General features: G+C 53.6%; 1 protein-coding gene across 3 annotated transcripts; it reads right to left on the reverse strand.

The window, feature by feature from the left end:
- On the reverse strand, nucleotides 1-25,588 carry Rhcg (Rh family C glycoprotein). 3 transcript variants are annotated; one of them, XM_006970027.4, is made up of 11 exons: nucleotides 25,132-25,588; nucleotides 15,229-15,415; nucleotides 11,281-11,431; nucleotides 8,899-9,046; nucleotides 6,927-7,093; nucleotides 6,028-6,165; nucleotides 5,726-5,862; nucleotides 5,319-5,443; nucleotides 5,007-5,080; nucleotides 1,415-1,624; nucleotides 1-385 (listed from the first exon to the last, which is right to left on the reverse strand). In XM_006970027.4, the coding sequence occupies exons 1-10, from the start codon at nucleotides 25,316-25,318 to the stop codon at nucleotides 1,439-1,441; spliced, it is 1,500 nt and encodes a 499-aa protein (XP_006970089.1). In that variant the 5' UTR covers nucleotides 25,319-25,588; the 3' UTR covers nucleotides 1-385; nucleotides 1,415-1,438. The 3 variants fall into 3 exon arrangements, with proteins under 3 accessions (XP_006970089.1, XP_015850108.1, XP_076401663.1); XM_015994622.3 differs by having other exon boundaries at nucleotides 1,426-1,624; nucleotides 25,132-25,447; XM_076545548.1 differs by lacking the exon at nucleotides 25,132-25,588 and adding an exon at nucleotides 22,437-22,545.
- Nucleotides 25,589-25,908: the final 320 nt, after the last annotated feature.

Consider the following 25,908-nt stretch of genomic DNA (forward strand, 5'->3'; position numbering starts at 1 on the left):
TTCTACAAAGAACACCAACAACATTTATTTACTACACGGCATAGAGTGGTCTGGGGTCCCCGGGGGAACATGGGAGATACAGTTGGGGGACAGGCAGGGCTGGGAGAGTTCATGAAGTGGTACCCCCTGGGAGGGTCAAGCCCACTCCCGTCCCAGCCATTTTCCACAGGCTATGGAGCATCATGACCCCAGGCAGGGGCAGGGCAGACCTTCTGCAGCTGACCCTGGCTTGTAGCTCCCTTTGACGGAATCTCCTCCATTCTCAGGCAAGCCCCCCTGGGATGAAGGGGGTGTGGGAGGTGCTGGAGCCAGGTCAGCAGGCCTTGCAGCTGTCCTGCTCCTGCATCCCCAGCTCTGCCCAAAGCTTGGGGACAGTCTTTGAAGCCTGCAGGGAAAGGGGGACAACAGCAGGTGGGCATGTCCCTCCTGCAGCCTCCCGGCAGCTTTTCTTTTTCTGGGAGGAGGTGGACACCAGCAGCAATGGCCACAGTCTGGCTTTGGTCCTCCCTAAAACCTTCTCTCCTGACATGTCCCTTTGTCTCCTACCCTAGAACCAGCTACTTCCAAGCTCTGGTCTCCAAGGAAGGCAAATGTTTATAAGCTCAATGACAACGGCCTTGAAAGACCTCAGTTCCCTCACCTGTTAGCCATGTGGCTTGAATCCTGTGCCTTAATTTAAGAAGAAATGAGGGGACTGGGATGTAGCTCAGCTGATGGACTGCTTACCCAGCATGCACAAAGCCCTGGGTTTGATGCCCGGCACTGTATAAAATGGGTGTAGTGGGACACACCTGTTATTCCAGCACTTGGAAGATAAGACAGGAGGATCAGGAGTTCAAGGTCATCCTTGGCTACAAAGTGAATTCAAAGACAGCCTGGGATATCTGAGATCCTGTCTCTAAAAGGGGTTAGGGGTGGTTGGTTGTGATGGTACACATCTGTGATCTCAGCACTTGACTGAGGCAGGAGGATGCTTAGTTCTGGGCTAGCCTCGGATATGAACAAGAGTGGGGGAAATTACCCTGCTTCATGGAAATTTCTCAAGGGTTGGTTGGTATTACAGCGCCTCATCAATATGATGTGCTCTATAGAGGGGAAGGAAAAAGGATGGTCTAGCCTGATCTAACCAAGCAAAGCCAGGTCATAGATGAGGAAACAGAAGCCCAATCTCTAGGCTGAAGAGATTCTCCAAGCCCCACAGCAGCAAGCAGTCAGAAAGCCGACTATATCCCTGGGTCTCTTCCTATATGTTCCTCCAGTCTAGCCTGCCTGTCCCACCTCAGGGGCAGGAGAGCTCACACCTTCATATCTTCCTGATTGCTCTTTGCTCCTTTACTATGGCATCTGGCTCTGAGACCTACACCTCTATTGAGAGACACCCAGACCACCATCCCCTAAAGACCACAAGGCTTACCTGCTTCTCACCTGCCTTGGGAACTTAGGGTATTAAAGATGCTGAAGGTATTGGAGTTGCTAAGGATGCTGGAGGTGTAGGAGGTACTGGAGCAACCAAGGATGCTGAAGGTGTTGGAAGTACCAAGGGTATTGAGTGTACCACAGGAGCAGGATGTTTCTGGGCGAGGTCCTCGGGAATGTAGACAACACTGTTCACCTCTTCGTGAATCTGTGGAGAGAGGAAGCTACGTTCAGGGTCCAGTCACAGGCAGGCTCTGGTATGTCGAGTGGAACTAATGGTGTTGGGGGTGGGGGTGGGGGGAGGCGTAAACCAAAGGCTGCAAATACTGTGTGGCGAGTGCCACCTTGCGGTCATGTTGAAGATCGGCTGCCACGAACACTGGCGCTGTCAGGACTGGCACTGTCCGGGGTGCTGAGGCATGACAAGAACCAAATAGGGTCCTTGCCCCACAAGAATAATAGCTGGGCAATCACTGGGTGGCGTCAGAGTTCAGACTGCACTCTAGTTTCTTATAAGCACATGAGGGGTTCAGGAGGTTGCACCCATTTTTGAAAGACGAGCAGTATGGCATGTCAGAACTAGAGCTGCATCCCAAAGTAGAGCAAGGGAATGCGAAGACTGGAAACGGATCTGGGAAGTAAAGCATGGGTGAGGCAGCCCAGCCCTGCCTTCTCACAGCTGTCTCACCCCTTCCTCCAGGAAGACAACCCAGGAGTGCGGGGACAGATTTCACTTCCAGCAATTTAGATCCCCCCACCTCCCCGCGATCTAGTAGTGCTGAAAGTTTATAGCTGGGAGAAGATGTGAACTCGGCATTGATTACAAAGGTCACAGCCATTCAGGATGGGATGGAGGGATGTCTCAGCAGTTCAGAGCACTTCTCATGCAATCACGAGGACCAGAGTTCAGATCCCAGCACCGGGTAACATGCCAGGCACCTGGCACATGCCAGTAACCCCAGTTCCAAGAGGAGTGGAGACAGGAGACCCACTAGGGCTTGCTGGCCTCCAGCCTAGCTGTGGAAAAGTGAGCTCCAAGTTCAGTGAGAGACCTTGCTTCAAAGGACCAGGCAGAGAGGGAGAGAGGAGGTCAGCGCCGTTTTCTGAATGCATAGGTACACGTATCTGTGTGGGCACACATGGATACACACTCAGACACAGACACACAGAAAGACAGATGATGATAGGCAGACAGACAGATAATGATTATAGACGGTTCATAGATAGATAGACAGATAGATAGAGGCAACTCTTATTTTAGGTCCATTTTATTCAAATCTTTCTCTTTTTCTTTTTGGTTTTTCAAGACAGGGTTTCTCTCTTTGTAGCCCTGGCTGTCATCCTGGAACTCGCTCTGTAGACCAGGCTGGCCTCGAACTCACAGAGATCCACCTGGCTCTGCCTCCCAAATGCTAGGATTAAAGGCGTACACCACCACCACCCAACTCCCAGGTGTCTCTAATTGTGGAGTCTTAAATTACGTTTGTATGGGCTTTAAAGACAGGATGAAAACAGTCATACCCAATAAAAGAAAAGCTTATTAAGAATAAGTTTTAATTAACAGCACAGAGCAATCTGTATGCCAGATTGGAAAAGCGGAAGTGGATAATCAAATCTCAGAGAGTATGAAAAGTCTACACAGAGAAAAGAATGAGAGGAAACATGCCCAATAGTGTTAGTGGCGCTTCAAGGAAGGTTGGTTTTGTTTCTGCAGTGTGTGTGTGTGTGTGTGTGTGTGTGTGTGTGTGTGTGTGTGTGTGTGTGTTGAGAACCCAAAGCTTTGTGACTTGTGTTCTAACACTGAACTGCACCCTCAGCTCCTTGTAATCATATTTCTTGACATGTTTCTCCATTTTCAGAGTTTCTGTAATAAGCTTCTAGTAATTTTGTAATTTAAAATAAGCAGATTCAAACTGGTGAGATGACTCAGTGGATACAGGCTCTTGTCACCAGATAATGACCTGAGTTCCACCCCTAGTATACACACACACACACACACACACACACACACACACACTCACAAACGCACACACACACACTCGTAATGAAAGAATAATGTAAACACCTGCAATAATGGATTGTGGATTGTGGGGAAGAGAAACCCTGGTACCATTGGAGGCCCAAATTGTTTTTAAAGAGAAAGCATACTGGGCTTGCAGGATGGCTCACTGGGTAAAGCCATTTGCTGTCGCGACTGATGACCTGAGTTCAATTCCTGGGACCTACATGGTGGGAGAGAACTGACTCCTACAAGTTGTCCCCTGACCTCCAACAGATGTGTGCCCACACACATACATACACACACTTGTGTGCACACAAGAGAGCAAGAGAGTAAGCAAGTGACAGAGAGACAGAGAGACAATGAGAGACAGTTCTGCTGTCCTCTGGCATTTTACTCCCTGGAACACCTAGGTTGGGTTTTGTACTGACAGGCTGAAAGTGTTGGAACACGGCGGAATTCCACTTCTGAACCAGGCTCCCCTGGGAGCTTGCCCATTGGTGGATCCCCAGCCCTTCCAAATGAGCCCCCTGGCTGGCATCAAGTGGCAGTCTCCCAAGGTAATCATTACGGAGTCTGAAGTTGGACACCACACTCACTCTTTCAACGAGATGAGAATCCCCTGGGAGGCTTAGAAATATCCTCACGTCCGAGCCCTGCACCACCAGAGCAGTGGGACCCAAGCTGCTGGACGGAAGCTCTGAGCTGCCCCAGGTGACTCTCGGATGCCAGGAAGGGCAAAGAGCCACCAGCCTAACAAGGCAGATTCTCAGATGAGGCTCGGTCAATGTCACCCACAGGTTGTTAGTATTCCTGGGGAGGGTGGCTTGCTTTAAAAAAAAAAAAGGAAGGAGGGAGAGAGGGAGGGAGGGAAGGAAGAAGAAAGAGAGAGAGAGAGAGAGAGAGAGAGAGAGAGAGAGAGAGAGAGAGAAAGGAAGGAAGGAAGGAAGAAACAAAGAAAGGAAGGAAGAGAAAAAAGAAAAAAAGATAGAGGCGTATATGTCATACCAGGCTGGCCTCAACTCACTATGTATCTGTGGATGACTTTGAACTTCTGATCCTCTTGCCTCTATCTCCAGAGTGCTGGAATAATGTGGTGCTGGCGATCAGCTCGGGAACACTTTACCCACTGAGGTAGAGCCCCAGCCTTTGCTATTCTGTTTGTTGAGGCAAAGCCTCACTCTGTAGCCCAGGCTGGCCTCAAACTAGTGGCTATCCTCCTGCCTCAGCTACAAGGTGCCACCGCTGCTGTTAGGGTCGGGGACAGACTTTGGAAGTTGCTACTAGAATACAGCTGGCTGACACACCAGTCAGGGCCCCATGGCAGGCTGCTCCTGTGGCTCCGTCCCCAGAGTGTGTAGAGAGAAAGGTACACACAGCCCCCTTGGGGTCCCCAGGGGAAAGAAAGACGGGTGGGGAGACATCTTCCATCTACAGGTGACATCATACCCTACATCGATGTCAAGTGAAGGCAAGGTTGTCGGGGCGTGGGGATGGGCGGGTAGGAGGGGCGTGGGGAGGGGCGGGTAGGAGGGGCGGGTAGGAGGGGCGGGTAGAGCTATCCTTGTATAGGGACAAGTCTAGAAATTACCTCCCAGTAGATGGTGTCCTCAAAGCAGTTTTCATCAGCAGCTTGTCCCCAGAAGGGCAATTTCAAAATGAGTCCTAAACAGGTCGGAGGACACGATGGTCAGAAAATACTCTCTGCTTACCCCAGCTTTTCCCCTCAGATGGACACCCCCCCACACACCCCCGCAACGTTCCCAGTCCCACAGCAGACAATACAGATATCACGTATTTCGGGGAGACCCAGGCCCACCCTTAAGACATGTTCTTGGGTTCCCCCACTCAGTGAGTCCCCCACCAGGACCCCGTGTTTTCTAGTCCAGCCGCTCTGACTCACCCACAATGATGCCGCCCACCAGGGCCATGGCCAAGGTCAGAAGGAGGCCGAATATCTGGGAGCTGCCCTGCATTTTCCTGGTCCAGTCCGCCTTATAGCCCCCATAGCCAAATGTGTGGACTATCCTGGGGTAGGGACAGGAAGCAAGGGAGGGCTCCCCGGAGAGGCCAGGGCACCCATTAGCGCTACCTCCCGGATGTGCTCTGGAAACCCTAAGCCTCCCTCCGCCTTCCCGACCAGATCGTTCCTCTCTTGAACCCATGGTGGCCGCTCTGAGGGTGGGGAGAGGGGCCGGTGAATGGTCTCGAGTGGAAACGAAGAGGGGGAAGACGCTCTTGGTCCCTCCCACAAAAGAAGGACTGGAGAATGGAGGAGGAAAACCCCGCTCACGCCTCCTCCGCATTTACCCTGGCTCTCCGTACACATCAGGAGAGGAGTAGGCCGCTGTCACCGCGCCCACGATGCTGCCTATGATGCCAGGGATGCCGTGCAGGTTGTGAATGCCACACGTGTCCTGGATGCGCAGGCGGGACTCCAGGAATGGCTGGGGAGGGGGGCGGGGGAGGGAAGGCGGCATTGCTCAGGCTGTGGCTGCGGCAGGGGCATGGGGAGGCCTTCAAAACACAGGCCCAGTGTCCCCTAAGCCTCCCTACTTTCAGGAACATAAACTCCCCACGGCATCCCCAGCCCCCAGCCCTAGGGTCCTCACCGATAGGTACGCGAATCCTAGGGTGGAGAAGGTGCCACAGAAGAAGCCCACGATGAGGGCGCCGTAAGGCGTGAGCATCATCTCTGCGGCGGTGCCCACGCCCACCCCGCCTGCAAGCGTAGCGTTCTGGATGTGCACCTGGGCAGGGTGGGCAAAGTGTGCAAGCTCTCAGTTCTGTTCCCGGAGCCGTGGCCCGTGCTCACACGCCTTGTGAAGTTGGGAGCTGGGAACAGCTCAGAGTCTGCCTCAGCAAGCCAGGAGCGCGCAGAGAGCGTTGGCCTTGGCCCAAGCTGAGTACAGCCGCTCCGTGTGCTCTGCTGCAGGCAAGTCCCCCCCACAACCCCCAGCAGGCCTGGGCATGTTCTGTGCCCACGAGGCAGTGTGCTGCTGGACACACCCATGGATGGGCCCTAAAAACCCATCTGCACGTTTCCTTTTTCTCCATGTCTGCCTGTGGGCCAGTGGGCATATCTGAGTGCAGGCTGGGTCTACACCACTTATTTGTGGGGCCCTGTGCATGCCCAGCTGCTACCAATGTTCTTTGTCAGCCATGGCAGGTCCTGTGCTGCTGGCTCCTCTAAGTGTGTGACCTGGGACAGCTTTAAAAAGTCCAAGAGGCCAGTGGTGTCAGGAGGATGAAGACCCGGTAGAGAGGACCCCCACACACACACACACACACTGGCAACTCTGTTCGGCAGGCCTGATGTGACGACACTCAACCAGCACTGGCTAATAGCATTTCAGGCTGTGGCGAGGACATGAACATTTGGCAGGGATGACCCACTGTGAACATCCAGGTTTGGGTGTGCCCCACCTAGAAGCTGCCTACCGCGATGAGGTGTAGGCAGGGCATGGCAGTCAGATAGGTACCTCCCCCCAGAAGCCCCCCCCCTGCTCACCATGTCCAGCTTGCCCTTCTTGTGAATGATACTGGACACTGCCACCGTGGTCAGTACACTGGCCGCCAAGGAGAGGTAGGTATTGAGGGCAGCTCGATGTTGGCTGTCTCCGTGGAAGGAGCTGGCTGAATTGAAGCTGGGCCAGTATATCCACAGAAAGAGGGTGCCTGGGTCAGAACACATGCAGGGCAGGGGCCAGGAGAGGGCGTGTCAGGCCAGGCTCACAGGGCCTAAGTAGAGGCCCTGACTTGCCGCTCCAGATGTCCAGCTGCTTCCAGCCTATGAGCATGAATCCCACTAGGGCTCCTTCTAGAAGGCCTTCTGGCCCAACTCACCTAGATCCCGCTTGGCCTCTCATACCTCTTCACAAAGCCTTCTCTATCTCCCCAACCCTAGGAATGGTTAGATCCCACCCCCATGCTTATAGCACCATATGGAAGGGTCGCTTCCCTCTGTAGACAGACTAGCTGGTGGCACCACCATCTCTCAGTCTACAGGGCGATGAAGGCAGGGCGAGTCTGATAGACATCATATGTCATGGGGACCAAGCGGCCAGCTCTTGTTGCCACTCTGCCTTGGGGTGTTCCATGAGGGAAAGAATTGGACACCCAGGACTCCAAGTATTGACAGGCTACTTCATTCTGCCCCTCCTCCCAAAGAACCAGTAGTCACCCACTGATTATGTGGAGATCAGGGGTGATCATGACAATATTCACCCACCACGGCAGACCATCACACATTCATAATCACCCTCACCCATTTACAGTGCTCCTCACCCACTGACAGTGGTCCTCACCCACTCACAGTGCTCCTCACCTACTCACGGTGCTCCTCACCCACTCATGGTGCTCCTCACCCACTTACAGTGCTCCTCACCTACAGTGGTCCTCACCCACTCACAGTGCTCCTCACCTACAGTGATCCTCACCCACTCACAGTGGTCCTCACCCACTCACAATGCTCCTCACCCACTCACAGTGCTCCTCACCCACTCACAGTGCTCCTCACCCACTTACAGTGCTCCTCACCCACTCACAGTGCTCCTCACCTACAGTGGTCCTCACCCATTTACAGTGGTCCTCACCCACTGAGAGTGCTCCTCACCCACTCACAGTGCTCCTCACCCACTCATGGTGCTCCTCACCCACTCACAGTGCTCCTCACCCACTCATAGTGCTCCTCACCTACAGTGCTCCTCACCCACTCACAGTGCTCCTCACCTACAGTGATCCTCACCCACTCACAGTGGTCCTCACCCACTCACAATGCTCCTCACCCACTCACAGTGCTCCTCACCCACTCACAGTGCTCCTCACCCACTCACAGTGCTCCTCACCCACTCACAGTGCTCCTCACCTACAGTGATCCTCACCCACTCACAGTGGTCCTCACCCACTCACAATGCTCCTCACCCACTCACAGTGCTCCTCACCCACTCACAGTGCTCCTCACCCACTCACAGTGCTCCTCACCCACTCACAGTGCTCCTCACCCACTCACAGTGCTCCTCACCTACAGTGGTCCTCACCCACTCACAGTACTCCTCACCTACAGTGGTCCTCACCCACTCACAGTACTCCTCACCCACTCACAGTGCTCCTCACCCACGTACAGTGCTCCTCACCCACTCACAGTGCTCCTCACCTACAGTGGTCCTCACCCACTTACAGTGCTCCTCACCCACTTACAGTGCTCCTCACCCATTTACAGTGCTCCTCACCCACTTACAGTGGTGGTTCTTATTCGTTATGGGTGCTCCTCTCTCCATCCATCATGGTGACCTTCACTCATCACGGCAGTCTCCCAACTACTCAGTGTTGTTCTTATCCATTCATAGCAGTTCTGACCAATCACAGCAGCCCTCACCGGTATGGCAGCACTCCGCCCACCGTGGTGGCCCCCACCAACAGAGACGACGTCACCCACCCCACCATGGCTGCCCTTACCCAACATGACAGCTGTTAGTTCTCACCGATCATGGCAAAAAGGTCCGAGTGGTACACGGAACTCTGTCTCTGCTTGCTCTGCTCCAGGTTTTTTCGGTAGAGGATCCAGGTCACTGTGAGCCCAAAGTAGGCGCCAAATGTGTGGATGGTCATAGAGCCCCCTGCATCCTTTGCCTGGAGTGCAAGGGGCCTGTCAGGGCCTGGCACCCTCTCCCCTCCTTCCTCCTAGTAGTCCTCCCCACCCCACACATATGCACACACGCCCAGCTGTCTCTGACCCCAGCTGTGGAACACAGAGCCTTTGTCCCTGTCCTGCTGTCCTTTTTTATTATCGTGTGTGTGTGTGTGTGTGTGTGTGTGTGTGTGTGTGTGTGTGTTGTATGTGGTTGTTTTTTGTTTGTTTTGTCAATTTGACACAAACTAGAGTCATCTGGAAAGAGGGACCCTCAACTGAGAAAATACCTCCATCCCACCGGTCTACAAGCAAGTCTGCAGGGCACGTTCTCGATGGAGGAGGGCCAACCTTGGGTCGGCGGTTCTGAGCTGTGTAAAAAAGCAGGCTGAGCAAGCCCTGAGAAGCCAGCCAGGAGGCAGCCCTCCTCCACGGCCTCTGCTTCCGTTCCTGCCTCCAGCTTCCTGCCAGGACTTCCTTCGATAATGGACGACTGTCAAATCCAAGTCTAAGCAAGAGAAACCTTTCCCTCCCAGAGTTGCTTCTCATTGTGGTGTGGTGTTTCATCACGGCAACAGAAACCCCAGGACAGTTCCCACAGCAGCCAATCGAGCAGAGGGAGGCAGGGATGTTGGCTGGCCAGTCAACAAAACGCCAGGGCCCTTTCCTCTCCTCTGCTTGGTTAGCCAGCCTGGCTTTGACTGCCTGTGGAGGGGAAGCCTCTGGCCTAGTAGGCTGGTGGTAGCGCCCTCTGCTGGGTCGCCCAGCCCTGCAGCCCGCTCCCCTCTGCCTATGTGTAGCCTTCAGCAGAGCTCAATAGAGAGCCTCAGACTCTGAAACCTGAGTATGTCTGATGCTCTGGTCAGGGGCTGGGCCAGACAGCATTAAGACATACAAACAGGCCCCCAAGTGCTATGAAGAAAACAGACAGAAGCCCTGTAAGAGGGGCTGGAGAGATGGCTCAGGGGTTAAGAGCAGTGGCTGCTCTTCCAGAGGTCCTGAGTTCAATTCCCAGCAACCACATGGTGGCTCACAACCATCTGTAATGAGGTCTGGCGCCCTCTTCTGGCCTGCAGGGACATATGCAGGCAGAACACTGTATACATAATAAATAAATAAATCTAAAAAAAAAAAAAAGCCCTGTAAGAGCCGTGCCGGGGAGGGACTACACGGAGGAAAGCAGGCCGCGCCTCTCCGAAGTGACGTTCAGATTGAAACGTGGCTCATGAGAAGAATAGAGATGGCTGCTCCAGGGTAAAGTGTTCACAGGCTCAAGCTCCATGCAATTGGGGGCATAAAGGAGGTCACAGTCAAAGAACAGTCCATGGTGGCAGAACCAAGCCTAAGCTTCGGAGAGTGGGGGGGCGGGGGGGGGGAGGCTGGAGCCAGAATTTGTAGAGTCAAGTTGGATTTTATCCTAAGTGAAATGTTTTGGGGGGAGTGGTCTTCTGTGTCTGGTGAAAAGCCTACTCTGGCTTCTGGTGGAGCCTGGCCTGGCTTAGAGGAGAACAGAGTCAAGCCTGGGCCCGAGTCAGAGAAGAGAGAGGCGGGGCTTGAGTACTAAAAAGGAATGGCAGAGGGACTGACTGGAGCTTAGAGTCGTCTAAACTCCTCCCCCAGGGTAGGGAGTGTTCCAGGCTGGGTTCAAATGCGGAAGAGGAGGCTCAGAAATGCATAAGGTAATAAGGTGATGCACAATGATATCTCCTCCACACTGAGGCACCAGGAAGGTTCCCGAGAGTCCGAGGTCTATGGCGCTGTTAGCCAGTTCATGGAATCAGCCAAACCCAAAGCACAGCACCCTTGCCACAGGCCATGTGAATGGCATTCCTGGGGTTGTGACATTCACAACCAGTGCTTTTGTAGAGGATCACTTCTCTGGGATCCCTCCCGGCAGGTTTATCCTCAACGCATTGAGTTTTCGTTCCTTGGGAGAAAGATCTAGGGATGTATGCATGCCAAAGTATGTGCAGGAATGTCCCACTCTTTCCATCTGATGGAAGAGAAAGGAAGTAGGAAAAACCAACCCAAGTTCAGAGAAGGCCTGCTCTGCCCAGACTAGTTAGGTGGACAATGATTTCGCTAGGGAGGCATCGTGATTCCTAATTTGTAGATGAAGAAAATGTGATGCAGGAAGCGGAATGGCTTGCCAGGTTGCACATATCCACAGACCTCTCTTTCTTTATCCCTCTTTCTCTCCCCCAACGTCTCCCTCCCCCTCCTAAGCTTTGCTCACCTCTATCAGGTTCAGGAGGATATACTCATTCACTGAGAAGAGGGTCACTTGGAAGAAGGTCATGATAAGCAGTTGGACTGGGCTGACCTTTCCTAGAACTGCCCCAAAGGCCACACAGGTAGATGCCACACAGAAGTCAGCTTCGATGATGCTATGGAGAGACAGACCAGGGAAGAGCTGCAGCCACAAACCAGACATGTGACATGCCAAACCGTTGGCCCTCTGTGGACTGAGGCTGGAGGTTTAATCTTTGTGAGCCTCGGTTTCACTCTCAGTGATAATGGGCTCATCACAGTTAGGGCCCTGCAGGCACAGTGTATGTGGGGAAAAGCCTACTCTGGCTTCTGGTGGAGCCTGGCCTGGCTTAGAGGAGAACAGAGTCAAGCCTGGGCCCGAGTCAGAGAAGAGAGAGGCGGAGCTTGAGTACTAAAAATGGCACAGGGATTGGTTGGAGCGTAGAGTGACCTAAACTCCCCCCCCCCCCCCCCCCCCGCAAGGGAGTGTTCCAGGCTGGGCTCAAATGTAGAAGGAGAGGCTCAGAAATGCATAAGGTTGTCAGATAATATCCTCCTCTACACTGAGGCACCAGGCAAGTAAGTTCTGGAGCCGCAGTGGGAGCCATGCCTTCCCCTGGCAGCCCCATGCCTTGTGGGCAGCCCCATGCCTTGTGGGCAGCTTATGCTCAGGGAACTGAGTGGTCTAGCCACTGTTGTTGAACAACCTCCGTACTTAGGGTACAACCCTGCCCCTTTTTCTGCTTGCCTTCCCAGAACCTCCTCTTGGTGCTTCTGTTTGCCAAAAGCCTTCCTCAGTCCCTCCAATGTGGCCTCTGCTCCAGACCCTGAGTGCTCACCACACAGTCACCGGTCCCTACCACTGCCAGGGCCTTCTGGGGTTTGGCTACTGGGTTCTTCCTGCCACTTTACCCCCAAGGAAGGGTCAGTGTCCACAGAAGAGAGAGAGGGGCCTCCCCACAGGAGGTAAAGATCTAGAGTAGTACTGGGCAGAAGGAGGGTGCAGGAAGGCCCAAAGAAAGGATGGCACACAGGCTCCCCTCAATTCTGAAGTGCACAGGCCCAGCCGCCCCAGCAAAGGGATTAAGGAGAAGTGGACATCTACTGCAGCCACACCAGGCCTACACCAGCCGGAGACCCTGCTTCTGCCCACCACCCTGCCAGCAGCAAGGCTGCCCTGCATTCTCAAGCAGACTTCCGGTGTGGCGCCTGAGACCATGACAGCTGCCAGTAGGGTGGGCGGAGGGGAAAAAGGATGGCTTCCTCAGGGCTGTCGAATACAGAGCAGATCCTCCTCATGTTCAAGGGTGTATGTAAAACACGGAATCAGGGTGAAACAATCTAATTGAGGGCCGGTCTGTGGAATGAGGGCACCTCTCAGAGGATACTTACAGAATGTCTCCTCCGCTGCTAGCCTTGTTCGGCACCGTGTCCTTAGCACAGACCACAGCACTGGTCTGGCTGAAAGGGTGCTGGGCTACTGAGTGTTAGTCACACGCCCTCTGAACCCCCCCCCCACTATAAAAGGTGGGTACTTCTCATCACCAACAGTTCACAGCTCTGATATGAAGGCTCAGGGCGCCTCAGTGACTTGCCCAAAGTTCTCCAGCCGCACCCCAAAGAGCCATCTGATGGAGGCGCCCTTTGGGAGGGAGGAAGAGGAAAAACAGAAAAGCTGGGCTTCTGCTCATCGGTATCTGGGAGGTGGATCTGGATACCACATTTTAAGGGTCTCGGGGAGACCTGAGCAGAGCTCACAGAGGAGAACTGCCCCAGAGTGGCAGATGAGCATGGCCAGAGCAGATGTCAGAAGTGTATCCACACCTCTAGACTCACAGGCCAGGTCTGGGGACTACACGCTCACCCCAGTCTTGGACCTCCCGGCACGGGCTCCAGGTCGGTAGCTGGAATCTAAATCCCCAAAAGCCAATTTGCCCAAACTCTATTTATCAAGTGACCAGCTTGCTGAGTAAGTAGTTCAGCTCAAACTGGCCAACTCTGAGTTTGCAACCACTCTTTCGAGAAAAAAAAAATTTTTTTTCTCATGTGTCATAGCCTTTCTTCCATAGTGGCTAATTAGATATATAACGGGTGCGTCCATACTTTGGGCCGATGGTATTGAGGATCTCTTGTGCATTTTGAACTTGCGGGAGATAGGCTTGTCACTGTCTGTCCCATTTCTTTTGTGTGTCACTAACTGGCTTGCGTGGCTGATCTTTTACACGGTTCATTTTCAAACATCTGGCTGATGACGCTTGGCTGGTACTCTACTTGTAGCAGGAGATCTGGTGGTATGAGTGAGAAGTGGACCCCAGTCATTTGAACAGTAGGTTCCCCGTTGGTGGTGATGTTTGGGGAAATTAGGAGGCGAGGCCTGATGGAGGAACCGCGTCACTGGGGGCGGGCTTTGGGAGTATTTACTCTCCACCCTATTTCCCCGGCTTGCAGTTGATCCTGTGATTTCCCCCAGCTTCCTGACCCTGTTGTCAAGCCTTCTGGTCACGGTGGACTCCTGGGTCCAAAGCCCTAATAAAAAAGCCCTTCCTTCTACAGGTTGCCTTGGGTCATGGTGTTTTATCGCAGCAACAGAGAAGTAGCTAATACAGCAGAGACTTGCCCTTGGGGTGTGGTTTTAGATCCATTTGCTCTCTTTCCGTGGGCTTGAAGAGCAGACTAACGAGTTCTGACGACTTTCTGAAATAAGAACTTTTCCCCTGCTTTAGACAAACTTCCCTTAATGTTTGCATAACTAGAAAGCCATCTGAACTGACTCCGTGAAGAACACGCCGTAACCTGAAAGTTGGTGCAAATCGGGACCTGTGTCCTCCACTGTTTGGTTCCATGAGGTCCACAGCTGCAAGTCCAGAGGCCAAGGTGGGAGAGGACGGTTTTGCTTGTTGGTTTTTGACAAGGTGGTTTGCGGGGGGATTTATTATGTTATTGGTGCTGTGGTGGGTTGGGGAGGCTCAGAGAAGGCCACTTCGCTATGGAGGAAAGTGAGGTACCTGGTGGGAAAGGGCTGGTGACACTCTGGTCACAGAAGTCACTCAGAAGGCTGGAGGTGGGAGAAGAGGCTGGTGCCCCACCCTGGGAGGCCAGTCCAGAAGGCTTCACCTGGGAGCGGGCACACTCACGCCAGCCTTCCAGCTCTTCTCAATGCTCATTCTGCCCAGGAGAGGTGGCATGCAAGGGGCTCCATTTGGTGGAGTTCCCCCATTTCAATGTCCTCCCAGCAAGGAGCCTTCTGAGGCTAGCCCAGGCATCTGGCCCTCCCTCCCTCCTGGGTCCCTGGGGTTGTAATGTCTCAGAGCAACACTCAATTTCGGGAAGGGCTTGGGCCCTTCCTTCCTCTTCTTGAGAAAAGACTATCCTCCACCACGGGGAGAGAGACCCTCCCACAGTACCTGACTAACACTACAACCTGCACCTGGAGAGGGGCGATGAGAAACAGTGTGTGGGTACCGCAACTGCAGGTGTCCGTCACCGGACCAAGGTGTCCTGAAGGACGAGCCACCTCATCCCAAACCCTCAGAGCCCACCACCCTCTCCATCATTCTTCTTCCTGTCCCTGCCCACTCCCTCTCATCCCCCAGCCTCACCGCCTCTCCCTCACTGCACCAGCACCACCATCCCGCCAGGCCTTCTGAGCCCTTTTCCAGTTTTGCTGGCCCACCCACCCGCCAGGTCCTCCCTATCCCCACAGGACCCGCCCCAATCCAGACCCTGCCCCCACTCCTGTGCCACGCCCTCCCCACGCTCCTCCCACCAGGATCCACCCCCAGCCAAAACCCGCTTGTGATCACCGCTCAGTCTACCTGCGCCCCCTGCCCGCCCAGGGCGCACCCCACCTCTGCCGGATGGCCCTCCCCGCCGGACCCTGGCCAGCCCATCCCGCCCGCCCGCCTGCTCGCCCCTCGAACTCTCCCGGGCTCACTTCTCGACGCTCAGGATAATGTGGTTTCCTTCGAAGAAGCGGAACCAGCCCTGCATGAGCAGCGCCCACTGGATGCCGAAAGCTGCCAGCAGGAAGTTGAAGCCCACGGCGCTGAACCCGTAGCGCTGCAGGAAGGTCATGAGGAAGCCGAAGCCCACGAAGACCATGGCGTGCACGTCCTGGAAGCCTGCCGGGAGAGCGCAGCTGAAGGGCTCTGCTGTCTAGAGAAGGTCTGCCATGACGTTGAGTCCGACAGGCCAGCACAGCCTAGGGACAGCTCCCGTATTTTCAGTCAGTGCCAGAACCAGGAGCCCTGGCTCCCTGTTCCCCTTATCCCTGCCCGCCTCTTCCCTGCAACCAGACTACAGCTGGCTGGCAGTAACAAGAGGCCGCCTCTTGATTGGTACAAATAGGCACTACCTTCACCTTAAGGTTCTCTGGAGGGAGCCAGGGGACTAGAGGTGGGTCCCCACATTAGACCCTTCCTTGGGTTATAGGGTCAAGAAGATGACTGAGAGCACCCTTGGGAGGTGACAGTTTTCCTGTCCCACCCTCCCTCCGGATGGCACACTGCTGGTCCACATGGGTGGGCAGCTAAGCGTTTGATTTGTTTATCTCCCCCGCCCCTCCTGGTTGTGGACTACAGGGCCTTCACTCGTGTGCTTTATCAATGAGTTTCTTCCACAGGCCCTGGGCATTTGAATTTGAGGCTAAGCTATGAGTTTTATTCAGGGCCCAGAGTCTGGAGCACAGATCATCTGAGGTCATGTAGCCTCGCCCTCTCCACTGTAACCCTTTCCTCAGGGAGAAGAGTCACTGCTAATATGAATAAGCAAGACCTTGGCTGAGCATAGTCGCACATAACTACTCATGTCCACACCCCAGCACCACCTCCACCAAATGCACTGCCTCCAACCATGCTGTGGGAGAAGTTATCTCCCCCCCCCAGGTCTCCCCCCAATACATACACCAGATGCACTTCCTCCAACCATGCCATGGTATTCCATCTTCTGGATGGCTGGCTGTTACCAAACAGACCTGAGGCTCAACACGTTTTATAATGCCACCTCACAGATGTTGCCAAGGTTAAATACAGATGTGCATGTAAAGTTCTTGGCAGAGTGTGTATACCCATATCAAGTGACCCAACTGGGCAGTTGTCTTTGTCTATCATTGCTCAAGCATTGCCTCGATTTCCAAGTCTGACCTGACTTCTAACTCTGTGTGACCCTGGCAGGCCACTTCTCCACTCTGAGCCTCGGGTTTCTGATAAAACTATAGGGATGAACTGGAATGATTGGGGAGGGGCTAGGGTGATCTAAACTCTTCTCCGAGCACTAACACTGCTTGCTTTTAGAGCCCGAGAAAACAAGAGAAGGCAAAGAGCTTTGACAAGTGAAAACTTGAGCGCCGTGGCGCATACCTTTAATCCCAGCACTCGGGAGGCAGAGGCAGGCGGATCTCTGTGGGTTTGAGGCCAGCCTGGGCTACAGAGTGAGTTCTAGGAGAGCCAGAGCTAAACACAGAGAAACCCTGTTTTGGAGTGGGGGTGGGGTGGGGGTGGAGCCCAGACAAGTGAAAACGGAACAGGAATAAGACACAAAGGAACCATGGATGCCACAGGACACAAAGAGCCAGACAGAAGGGCTCCCATTGGCCTCATCTGGGGCAATGAAGCACCAAAATAATGGTTTCTCATCATACGTTACCATCATTTACATACAGGAATCCGTGAGTCCAGGCTGATAACAAATAGGTAAAAATGGACAGGGTGGCAAAGGGGCTCTTGCCTGCACTAGAATGCTGAGAATCCTGCCTAAAATATGGGTAGAGAGCTAGGACTGGCAAAAATCACCGCTTTCACAGCAACAGCGATGCTAAGCGCAGAGGGAAATTCCAAGAAGAGCAGGGCTTTTGCCCTGTCTCAAAGGTTCTGCCAACAAATGACTCATTGGTCTCAAGGGAGGGACAAACAATAGTAATTGCACAGAGGAAAAATTAGGTTACATATTAACTGGGGGAATAAAAATTAACATGTCCAATGGTGGCAGAAGGACATTGTGTGCCTCCAGATGGGACATTCTAGAAAGGATGTGTCCCCTAGTATCCCCCATAGGGTGCTCTCCCAGAGACTGCAGGGACAAATTTAATAATGAAAAACAATTGGACACAGAACGAGGAGTCTATTGTTCAAAGGGGTGGAGGCCGAGGCAGGGCGTAATGGCGCATGCCTTTGTTAGCCCAGGGACTAGGGCAGGAGGATGGCAAATCTGAGGCCAGCTTGTGCCTCATAGTAAGACCTTGTCTCCAAAACAAAACAAAACCATAGTGGTGAAGCTGTGCTCTTGGAAATTATCCAAGTAAGTCATGGAAAACAAAGAAAAGGTTTTTGTTTTTTTTAAACGACTCCAGATGAAGAGATATGCCAATTATACTTAAATGCATCTGCGCTGGATTTGGCAGAGAGAGTATGGGGAAGAGCTGAAAAGGGTTATCAGGTCAGCTGCGAGAACTAGGTATTGATGGCGGATTAAGGTACCTCGCCCACGTGGATGTATGAAGCTGAATGATGCTGTACTGGGAGTGAATACTCCTCTTCTTGGTAAATATGCTAGAGTGCGCCGAGGGGAAGGCTATGAGGAATGTAACTGGCCCTCCAAAATAGTGTGTGTGTGAGTGTGTGTGTGTGAGAGTGTGTGTGTGTGTGTGTGTGTGAGAGTGTGTGTGTGACAGTGTGTGTGTGTGTAAGTGTGTGTGAGAGAGAGTGTGTGTGAGTGTGTGTGAGAGAGAGTGTGTGTGAGTGTGTGTGAGAGAGAGTGTGTGTGAGTGTGTGTGTGAGTGTGTGTGAGTGTGAGTGTATGCGTGTGTGTGTGTGTGTGTGTGTGTGTGTGTGTGTGTGTGTGTATAGCTGGAGAGAGAAAGCAATGTCCGCACCTGAGTCAAAGTGCATGCAGCATACTGTGTCTCTCTATTTTAGCAGCTTTTGTAAATTTGAAATTATTTTCAAAGACAACGTTGAAAAAGAGGAAGAAAGGGCCGCCCCAGGGCCCCGCCAGGCCACCCGCCTTCTTTACACCGTGCCCGTTTCTACCCTCCCTTCTGTGCGCATCTGTGCTCGCCCACCTCCCTCTGGTTCTCAGTCCCACAGCGGGGGCTTTGGGGTTCGCTTTACTGGAGGGCCATTGCCGAACGGCCAGCAAACTTGTCTCCCTACATTTCTCAGAATAATACCACCACCACCACCACCACCCCACCCCCCCACCCCCCCGCACTGAGAAGCCTTCTGACCACACGCTTTTTTTTTTTTAAACAAGGTCTCTGTCCTGGAACTCACTATGTAGCCCAGGCTGGCCTCTAACTCACAGAGATCCACCTGCCTCTGCCTCCCGAGTGCTGGGATTAAAGGTATGAGCCACTAGACACAGTAGTGAGCACCTACTTCAAGGCAGCCTGTCCCCTCATGGTTCCTCATTTCCTTCCCAGTCCGTTACAAAGTGAGGTTGTGTGTTTACTTGGTTGTTTAATCCACGAAACCGTAAAGCTCCAGAAAGATAAGCCGTGCCTGTCCTGGTTACCAGGGCATTCTTAACACCAAGGAAGAGTGCCAAGGGGGACCCTCCATGATATTCTCAAGAGTACAGCATACTGGCTACTCTTACAGGGGACCAGGGTTCAATTCCCAGAACCCAAATGATGGCTCATAATCATCTGTGACTCCAATTCCAAGGTATCTAACACCCTTTGGTCTCTGCAGGCACTGTGCATGCAAGTGGTGCCTAGACATATATGAGTCAACACACACACACACACATACACACAAACACACACACACACAAACACACACACACACATATATACACACACATACACAAACACACACACAAACACACACACATACACACAAACACACACATACACACACACATACACACACACATACACACAAACACACACATACACACACATATACACATACACATACACACACACATACACACACACACACACACACACACACACACACACACACACACCATGATATTGTGTTTGTATTTTTTTAAAAAAAAGACTACAGCCTCACTACCTTTCCTTTTGTAGGCAGCTGGGCACAGTCAAGGACAATGGGGGCAGTTTTACAGTGTGGCAGGCCTGTGGCCCCCACCTTCTAGTGCATAGGGCTGACGAACCCTGGAGCCCCTGTAATCTGGCAAGGTAGGATGAACAATGTCTTTGTGGAAGCAACCTTGACCTTAACTTCTCCTATCTGTCCTCATCTGTCTCCCACCCTGCCCTGCCCCAGGCTTCCGCGAGGCCCAGACACAGGCCTCTCGGTCAGCAGGCACTGAACAGGAGTATCAGGCCTTCCTGCTCATCCAAGGATAGAAACACAAATGGATATAGGAAAGCTGACATTCGGTGCCCCATGGACCTCAGGATGGTGCTCTGAGCCCCGTTCAGGGTTTCAGGTTTCTTCGGCTCTGCTGAGTTGACCAGAGCAAGCACATCCTGGCTGGGTAGTTCACTAACTGTGTGGGCATTTCCTATATTATCATGTTCCACGCCTTATCAAGTTACCAACTGTCGTGGGAAAAAAATGGCGCGAATGCGTGCCGAGCACCGTAAAAGACGTGGTGGTTATTCTGGGAAGAACTGGTGAGTGACAGACAGCTCTGTGAAGGAGAGAGAGGCGGCATGTTCGGATTACAGTCCCCCAAGCAGGGGGCAGGAGCTCAGGGCCACTAACACGGGGCTGTTGACACACCTGGGGCACTGGCAGTGAAGAGGTCGAATGTTAAGTGCTGGGTGCCATCTCAGCTGTGGTGAGCCCAAGACAACCAACCACGGAAGAGGCAGGGCCTGAAACCCGAGAGAACCAACCGTGACCGACTAGCATGCAGGGCTGAATGTGGGAATGAAGAGAGAGACAGGTGGAGGCCCGCATACTAGTGTGCCTTAGAGCTGGAGGACAGGAAGGGAACACTGGGGGGATCCCCCAGGAGAAAACGTCCTGTCAGGAAGCAGGAGCCTTTCAAGAAAAAGGGGGTCCAGATCCCAGTGGCACAGAGACGAGCAGGGCACATCTGCACACCCCGAAGCTGCCCCGGGGCCTCCCTGGGTCCCAAGAGCAGGCAGGAGAGATCCTGGGTTTTCCTGTCCTTCCGCCCCACCTGGGCCCTCTCCTCCCAGTCCCTTGGGTGCCCTGTCCCTTTCTGTCCCTCTCTAGAGACGTAGTTTTTCCTTGGACGCCTCCCTTCCTCTTTTTCTTCTAATTTGGCCCTGACTTAGTACTGAAACCATCCCTTCATTGAATTCTGTTGCCTCGGGTTCGGTGCTAACGCTAGAGATCCAAGCACTAACCACGTGGAAATTTGGTCTGTATGACTTCATCAAAGCCATGTCCCCTCTGGTCTGCAGACAGCTATCCCAAGAGGTTCCTGTGGGGGACTTTTTAACGATGGAACCCCATCAAAGCCCCGGCACAGGCCACCATCGCTCAGTCTTATTAGCAGGTGTTTCTCTTTTTCGCTGTCAAGAGTGACCAGGTGCAGGCGACTCGCCGGTAAGTGGAAGCTGGCCCTCTGCGCTTCGCCCCAGTTTGGGGTAAATCAACCCCAGTCTAATGAGGCAGATCGGCACACCAGTGACCAACCACGTTGACTTCCACAAGAGGGCGCCGTTACACAGCGGTTTCCCCTCTCCCACACCGGGTCTCTGCTCCTCTGAAACTCTCCAGAGGAGGCTTTCCCCAGCCAAGGTGTTCAGCCGAAGCTCATAAAGGTTTCCCGCCCCAGCGGGTGGCTGAAGACCCTCTCCCATCTCTACCATATCATCACACTAAGGGTGGTGCCCTGGAGGTACTGGACACCCATTTCCTAGAGGCCAAGCCCGCCTCACTTGTTTTGTGGGCCGATGATGATGACGACCACGATGGTGGTGATTGTGTGTGAGCGCCAAGGCCAGACGGCAAACCTTTGGAAGCAGGTTCTCTCCTTCCATCCTGGGTTACAGAGAGCAAAGTCAAGTGCTCAGCCCGTGCCGCAAGCGCCTTTCCCTTCTGAACCGTTTCACCTGCCCCTTGCTTGTTTTCTTAGACACCTGCTGGCCGTTGCCCAGTCCTTCTGGGACACCAGCACTACACAGCGTCCTGCTGGGGGCGGCAATGGCACAGAAAACTCCAGAAAGCGGGTGGGCTGTGCAGGAGAAGGGTGTGGCTCCATCCCTGCCTGTCCCTTCCTAGTCCACTGTCCAACTCAGCACTGGGCTCCCGAATCCACCTTTCTTGCGCTGTGGAATGAAGAGAATAGATTTCCCGCCTGACAACAGGCAAGCAGCACACAGGAGCCAAGAAGAGCTCACAGGAACGAGGAGCCTACGATCGCTCTAACTAGTACCAGGGACACGGTTCTCAGCCACAGCTCTAGCCAGATGCTGGGCCTCTATTTAAACATTACGGAGTGTTCAGTCCCTTCTGGAGCCCCCCTGTTTATTAGGAAACAGCACCCTAAAAGCCTTGAGTCCTCTTAGACGCTCTATACTTTACAGCATAAACCCACTCTACACAGGGGCAGTCGGAGGCTCAAGGTCAGGTCACCAAGTGAAGGATCTGACCCAGATGTTTCACTGAAAGGTGCATCACCAGGCCATGCTGCCACCTATTCTGGTTATATGGGTTCTGATGGGATGGAAACCGAGTCTGAAGTACAAGTCCCTAGAGGACCAGGCAAGCCTGGAGGCTCAGGCCTCAGGAAACGGGCCCTTAGTTGTGGGAACGCTGGGCATCCTCTACTTCAGGCCCTTTCCTAACACACGTCTTGACCTCCCTTGGTGTCTTCAGAAAGTTTCTGGGGTCAGGACCTGGTGGCGCCCCCTGGCCCAGCTTCTGCAGCCACAGCCCATGCTCACCGAGGCTGCTATACCAGCTAGGAGGAGTCTTGGCACTCAGCAGCTGACAGGGCACTTCAGATCTCCGAGAGCATGAGGGCACGTTCCCAGCCAGCTCTGTGTCTGCTGTCTGGGAGGGGCTGTGGCTGGGGATGCTGATTTCAGGCCCTTAGTGCTGACCTGCTTGGGGGGGGGGGACCAGAGATGCCCAGCAGGCTCCACTAATCCCTTGAGTAGGAATGAGGCCCTCACAGTGCACCCTGAACAATGGCTACAAGCCAAGAACTAGAAGACCCTCAGGGGCCTGCCCTGCCCGTGGGAATTACCTGGTCATGCAGAAACCAGGCCCCGGGGACCGCCTGGCCGGGAGCTTCATGCTCCTTAGTGCCTAACCACAGTTACCATGGTCTAGGAAGCTCAAAGAGTGGAGCTGGGGAGAGGCGAAGGATGAGATGTGGGGTGGGAGAGTCACCCAGGAAGATGGCTCAGACCCCAGAGCAGCTGCCTGGGCTCCTGGTTTCTTATTGGATGACCTGTGTGAGACACGTCTGCTTTATGGGTTTAGTTTTCTCATCTGTGAAGTGGGGGGCGGGGGGGGGGCGGGAGGAGTAGTGACGTCTCCCCTTGAGGGATGATAGTGATGATCAAGGAAAGATCCCATGCTTGACTGGATCTGCTTCTGCTGCCACAGTACTTCCTGTCCTTGTCAAGGAACACCGAGTTACCTCCCACTTCCTGCTTCCAGGCAAGCACTGACCCCCTCCCCCCCCCCACTCCAAATCCCTTGGAGTTAGAGACAAGGGCAACTGGGGGGGGGCATCCTTGGTGTTTAGGGTTCCCTTCTCCCTCAGCATTCTCTCCCTTCTCTCTCAGAGTCCTTCTCTTAGGCCATTTCGAACCTCTCACCTGTCTTCCCAGACTTCCCTTTCAGAGGTCCCTTGGCTGCCTGTTCTCTCTTTAGCAACCAGGACTTCCCATTGTCAGCGAGGGTCTGCCTGCTCAGGGCACCAGCACCTCTGGCCTTGGGTGTCACGGGATGCAGTGTTCTGTTCTCAATAAATCTAGGAGTCCTTGAGGACCAGAGGATATACAACTTGTTTGTCCAGAGCGACCACAAATCCTAATTCACTGGAATAGTCAGGGTTTACGTCTTGCTCCCCACTCACTGCCGCCAGCATCCCTGAGTGACCCTGTAGATAAGTAATTATGGAGTGATGGGAAAGAAGACAGGTGGCCCAGTGAAGAGGGGCAGTATAGAGTTGGGGAGACTGAGGACTGCATCCCTTCTTAGGGGGCACGAGGTTCTGTAGCTTCCATCGTGGGGTCTTGATGCCCTACACCGCCAGGACAGGATAAAAGAGCTGCAGGTGCCTGTGAAAGGGAAGCCTTGCCCTCACACATCTCTGTGGGGCTGGCTCTGGTGCCCAGATGTGAACAAGACAGCTGGAGACGAAATAGAGTAAGTCAAGGATGAATCCTAAGCTCGCTGGCTTCCCCATTTGCCTGCCAAGTCCCCACACAGAAGAGGAAGGTTTGGCAGCATGAAGAGTGGATTTGCAGTGTGGATTCTGAAGCCACAGCTTCAGGATCTCTTTTGAAGCACACAGCCCTGAATGGGGCCCCTTGACTTCCAGACACGGAGATGCCCTGCTGCTGAGCATGCAAGCTGCCGAGGGAACAGAGGTTGACCTAGGCAGCCGCTGGAGAAAAGCTTCGGGGTCCCTTCAAAAAGCAATGGCCCTTGACCACATGAGCACCAACTGTTAGAACTGTCATTGGCTACTGGTAGACAGAGGGGACATTTAGAAAGCACAAGGGCATTGGCAGAGTCCTGGGCTGGCAGTCCAAGGTTAGGCTGCCTGGAGTGACCTTGGCTGGTTCTTTGTGCTCTCAGAGATGCCTACAGTCCTCAGGTGCCTGTGTTTAATGCTCTTGTGATCGACGGCTTTGTCATAGAGTGAGGCTTACCCTCCCAGTACTTCACACCGCTTCCCACCCCTCCTGTGCGGTGGGTCCCACCATCACCCCTAGTCAGTAGAGAAGGAAATTAGGGTTCTTTATGATTGGCATCTGCCTGAGAGCACCCACCCCAAAGCAGCAGAGCCATGTCAGAAAAGATGTCTGTCGTTTCAGGGCCATATTCTTATTCTTCTTGGTCATCTTCTTTTTTTAAAAATATGTGTGCGTGCTTTGCCTGCATGAGTGTCTGTGTGCCAGGTGTGTGCCTGGTGCCCACAGAAGGCAGGAGAGTGTATCAGATTCCCTCCCTGGAACTGGAGTTATAGATGGTTGTGAGTCACCACATAAGTGCTAGGAATCAAACCCCGTCCTCCAGTGCTCTTAACTGCTGAGCTATCTCTCCAGCCCTACAGCCATAGTCTTAACCATAGGATACAGAAAATCCCAGGGCAGGGGAAGGCGACCAGTGGCTTTTTCTCCAAACCCAAAGGAGAGTGGGTGTTATGACCTTTGGCCCAACACCACCCGTGGTCCCACACGTCTATCTCCATAACAACAGTGGAGTGCCATCATGCCATCCTTATGATCTCTGACTTCGGATCTACCTCCTACTGAAGTGTATGGGAGGCAGTCACCTGCTGGTTGAGTGATGGAGGTGGGACTCTGTTTTTTTTTTTTTTTTTTTTTTTTTTTTGAGGACCAAGGTAGGACAGGGACATAGGAGGCATCTGATGGCTGGGAGAGATGAAAGTTAAATAAAAAGAAAAGAACAACCCTAACCCACCAAACAACAATAACAAAGACAGCCCACCTCTCCCAGGTGAGTGCCCCTACCAGACTTTCACAGCCAGCATGAGCACATCTGACTCATTTCTCCAGTGGCTAGCTGAGGTCGTAGAGCACCCTGGTGCAGAGCCTACTCTGGGACCAGCTGGGGACTGTGGGGGCAGTACCGCCCCTCCATCTCCATCCTGCTTCAGAGCCAGAGGCAGACCTAACGCGGCAGCCCAGTGGGAACCACCGGGAGACTCTGCAGGTGAGCCTGCTGGCCATAGGACTTACTCGGGTAGCGATAGTAAAAGTCGTTCTCAATGTCGCTGGAGATGTTCTTACGCTTCTTCTCCAACCACCAGCGGGCATCCGCCTGTATATCGTAGCGCACGAACACGCCGAAGAGAACCACCATCGCCACCTGCAGGATCAGGCAGGTGACGGGCAGCCGCCCCCGGAGGTTGGTGTTCCAGGCCATGCTCCGCACTGCCGGCCACTCCGCACGCAGGGCTCCGAGGCTGGGGCCACACTTATAAGACCCGGGCACTGGGCGGGGCGGACGCGGAACAGCTGACCCTGGTGCCGCCCACGCGCCCTGGGCGCTACCCAACCGGCAAGAGGCCCGCGGGGCCGCCCCGAGCCCAGCGCCCCTGGAAGCTCCGGGTGACGGGAGCAAAGGCAGAAGGAAGACTGTAGAACGCCCCAACTTGTGCGCGTCCCGTCGGTGCCTGGCCGTTTCTTCCTTGTTTGGGTGAAGAGAGCGAGAAGATGATCGTCAACGCTCATCCAGATCAGAACGGAGAATTCCCAGACTGGAATCGCTACCCACATCGCCCCCGCTCCCCATCCTCTTTTTTGTCTGTTTTTTGTTTGTTTGTTTGTTTGTTTTTGTTTTTGTTTTTGTTTTTCCCCCACGACAGGGTTTTTCTGCATAGCTCTGGCCGTCCTGTAACTCGCTCTGTAGACCAAGCTGTCCTCGAACTCAAAGAGATCCGCCCGCCACTGCCTCCCAGAGTACTAGGATTAAAGACATGTGCCACCACAGCCTGGCTACTCCCCATCCTTTTT

Source organism: Peromyscus maniculatus, chromosome 1, assembly GCF_049852395.1.
Source record: "Peromyscus maniculatus bairdii isolate BWxNUB_F1_BW_parent chromosome 1, HU_Pman_BW_mat_3.1, whole genome shotgun sequence".
Lineage (NCBI taxonomy): Eukaryota > Metazoa > Chordata > Mammalia > Rodentia > Cricetidae > Peromyscus > Peromyscus maniculatus.